Here is a 3,018-nt window from a genome sequence, read left to right on the forward strand (position 1 = left end):
GCCATGTCATCACCTGACCCCTTCCAGTCACTGCAGGTCCCTAAGGAAGAGAGAAATTACAGCATACCATGTCATGAGATTTTACATCCTTTGAGAGATGCCAGCTCACAGTCCTAATGTCAGCCAGGCGCGTCTGCAGGTGTGAGTGAGAATGCACACCTGTGTGTGTGTGCCCTGCCCTCGCACAATGCCCTTGTCCCATTCAGTGATGCCGTTATGCGTTTTGGTAAGCTGCAGTGTGTGGTGAAAAGTTCTCATTCTTTGGTTGCAGAAGTGCCTCCAGGGAAGGCCGTGCTAAATCCTTAGTTGTGCTGGAACCCCACAGGCATCCCAGGGGTGGCTGTTGTCGTTACTGACTTCACTGAAAAGACCGTTCAGTTTAATACCTTGTTTGTCTGAAAGTTATCTTAATGCTTTCTGTTTAGGTCCTGAGAAACAGAAAGAGGCCCTGGAAACAGGAAAATATCTGCAGACACTGCCCCCTCTGCTAATGAAAATCATGAAGGACAAAGCACGTGGTAGGTGTATTTCCGTCTGTTCCCTGAAAGGCTTGTGAAACTGAATTTCTAGAAATACATGTGGAGAAACTGCACCATCTTCCTGATGAGAAGCAGTTACTTACAGTCCCACTCCCTTACCTCCTTTCTAAAGAGACAGGTGGAGCACCTATGCGCTGGCTTGCATTTTGGAACGGCAGAGTTCGCACACTGACTGTCCCCCTGAGAGTAATAGAGGCCATGCACACAACAACTGTCACTCCAGGTAAGGGCCGCTCATAGAGCTCCGTGGCCGTGGTTAGAGGTTGCTCCCCTCCCACTGCAGCCAGTTCCCAGGGACTTAGGAACTTTGTCCTTTTGGGAACTAGGCCACCAGAACCACATTCAGCAGATAAGGAGAGGAAACAGGACCCTCCATAGTACCTCCTGTGCACAGACCCTGCATTCCAGAGCTTGCTGTGCTTCCCCTGAGCCACCAGGCACAACAGCAGCCCGGAGCGGGATCCTTCCTGTGGTTGTTCTTGTCCACGTCACTCAAAGCAGCAGCTGGTGAAACAGATCCACATTGTTTTTCCAGGTGCGGATGGTGAGGAACACGCAAATGCCGCAGACAATAATTTTATCAAGAAGTACTGCCTGGGATTCAGTGTAGCTATCTTCGTTACCATGCTGATGGCAATGTTTTCGTGCTATCGTCTTGTCCGACAACGGAGGCAGATAAACCAGTGAGTTCTTGTTCACCCCCAACCCCATCCTGCCCCCTCTCTTTACTATAGGGATCCTGTGAGCAAGGAGGCATTTCTAGTTAAAGCAGCATAGAGAAGCCAGTTAGTTGTTGCCTAACACTGTCTGAGATTGACACTGTCAGACATTTAACTGGCCTCGCCATTCCTGCTGCATGTTCTTACTGCTGGGCCTGAGACAGGCCGGGAGCTGAGGGTGGCTCTATCATGCACTGTGAGGAAGGAGAGCAGGGGGTTCTCCTGTGCCCTCAGCACGTTTCTCTCCCTGCAGGCGCCTTGCTGAAGATGCTGCAGTCCAGCATATTGCCCGCAGCAACCTCACGCTTGGACAAACAGCTTGCTCGCCTCAGTGCGCCGCACAGAAAAGACGTGGCACAAACAACCGGTGCCTGTGCAGTGACAATCTGCCCACCAGCCGCAGAGCACCACCAGAGCGGCCCCTGCCAGGCCTGACGGCTGTCGGGCTCAGCTGCCCCCAGTGCAGCCCCCGTAGCCCACCAGCCCAGGCTCCGTGGCCCCTGGGAAGTACATCATGCCCAGTGGCCCCTATCCACCTTGGGCATCAACACCTCTTTCAGGGGACAGGAGGGACCCACCTGGTTTGGAAGCTTGCAGTCATCGGCTGGCACCCAAACAGCAGCACCCTGGCATCAACACCACCCTCCTGTCCCCCACCACCATCCTTCAGGGGTTGGCAGTGGCTCCCTCAAAGTGTCACCCGCTGGCAGCCACTGCCTCAGGGAAGCTTGAGAGGCCTGTCAGCCTCCAGCACCATCTCTGCCCTCACCCTCCCCTCCACCATCCATCAGGGGATGGAAGCGACCCCAGCAGAGTATAGACCTGGGGACATCATCCAAGAGACGGACGACCATTGCCTGGGGGAAGCCAACTGGCCCAGCAGCCCCCTGTCCCCCCCAGGAACTGTCACCAACTTTCCTTCACCATCCTTCAGGAGGTTGGAGCAGCCCCCACAGGGTGGCAGTTTGAGGGCATCATCCGACACCCAGAAAACCACAGCCAGGGGAAAGCATACCAGGCCCCACAGCTCCCAGCCCCCCACAGCACCAACTCTGCCCTCCCGCTCCTCTCCTCCATCCTTCAGGATGTGGGAGTGCCCCCCCCCACAGGGTCGGCATGGGGGCAACACCTGTAAAACCTCTGCCTGGAAAAAGTATGACAGGCCCAGCAGCCCCAAGATCCCCCCAGCACCACCTCTCTCTTCATGCTCCTCTCCACCATTGGTCAGGGGGTGGGAGCATCATCACTGGTCAACACAACAGGGGGTTCTTTCTTTAACATCCTTATTACACCTTCCGAACTGAGTATACCTTTTCTACAAAAATTCTCAGCACCACAGATGATCATATTCAAAACATCTATAACTATATGGAATATAGATATTGTAAATTAATTCAATAAAGTTCAACAACAAAACAAAATAACCAAGAAGCTGCTTCCTTCAAAAGGCAGAGTATTCTGACGAGGAGAAAACAGCAATACTAACATCACGTCACAGCGTTGCCATCAGGGCTCAAGCTAAGGCAGCCAGCTGACCAGGGCAGAACTTGTGTTAGATGCTGCTCAGTGACAACACCCAGAATGAAGTAGCAAGGATGTGAAGTGTAGGAGACTACTTGCGCTTATCACATTCTGTCTGCTGTAACAGCACTACTCAAAGATTTCTAATCGGGCCAAGATCTTTGTGAAGCAGCAGTTTGTTCATTACTGCCATCATGGCCGCACACCCCTACTGACTGTTGGGCAGGGCTGCAGTGGAG

General features: G+C 53.1%; 1 protein-coding gene across 1 annotated transcript; it reads left to right on the forward strand.

The window, feature by feature from the left end:
* Positions 1-972: 972 nt before the first annotated feature.
* Positions 973-2,708, forward strand: LOC146755570 (uncharacterized). The gene is made up of 2 exons (XM_085525490.1): positions 973-1,222; positions 1,512-2,708. The coding sequence occupies exons 1-2, from the start codon at positions 1,164-1,166 to the stop codon at positions 2,560-2,562; spliced, it is 1,110 nt and encodes a 369-aa protein (XP_085381616.1). The 5' UTR covers positions 973-1,163; the 3' UTR covers positions 2,563-2,708.
* Positions 2,709-3,018: the final 310 nt, after the last annotated feature.

The sequence above is a fragment of the Coturnix japonica genome, chromosome 32 (assembly GCF_054131305.1).
Source record: "Coturnix japonica strain WE chromosome 32, WE-NBRP24, whole genome shotgun sequence".
Lineage (NCBI taxonomy): Eukaryota > Metazoa > Chordata > Aves > Galliformes > Phasianidae > Coturnix > Coturnix japonica.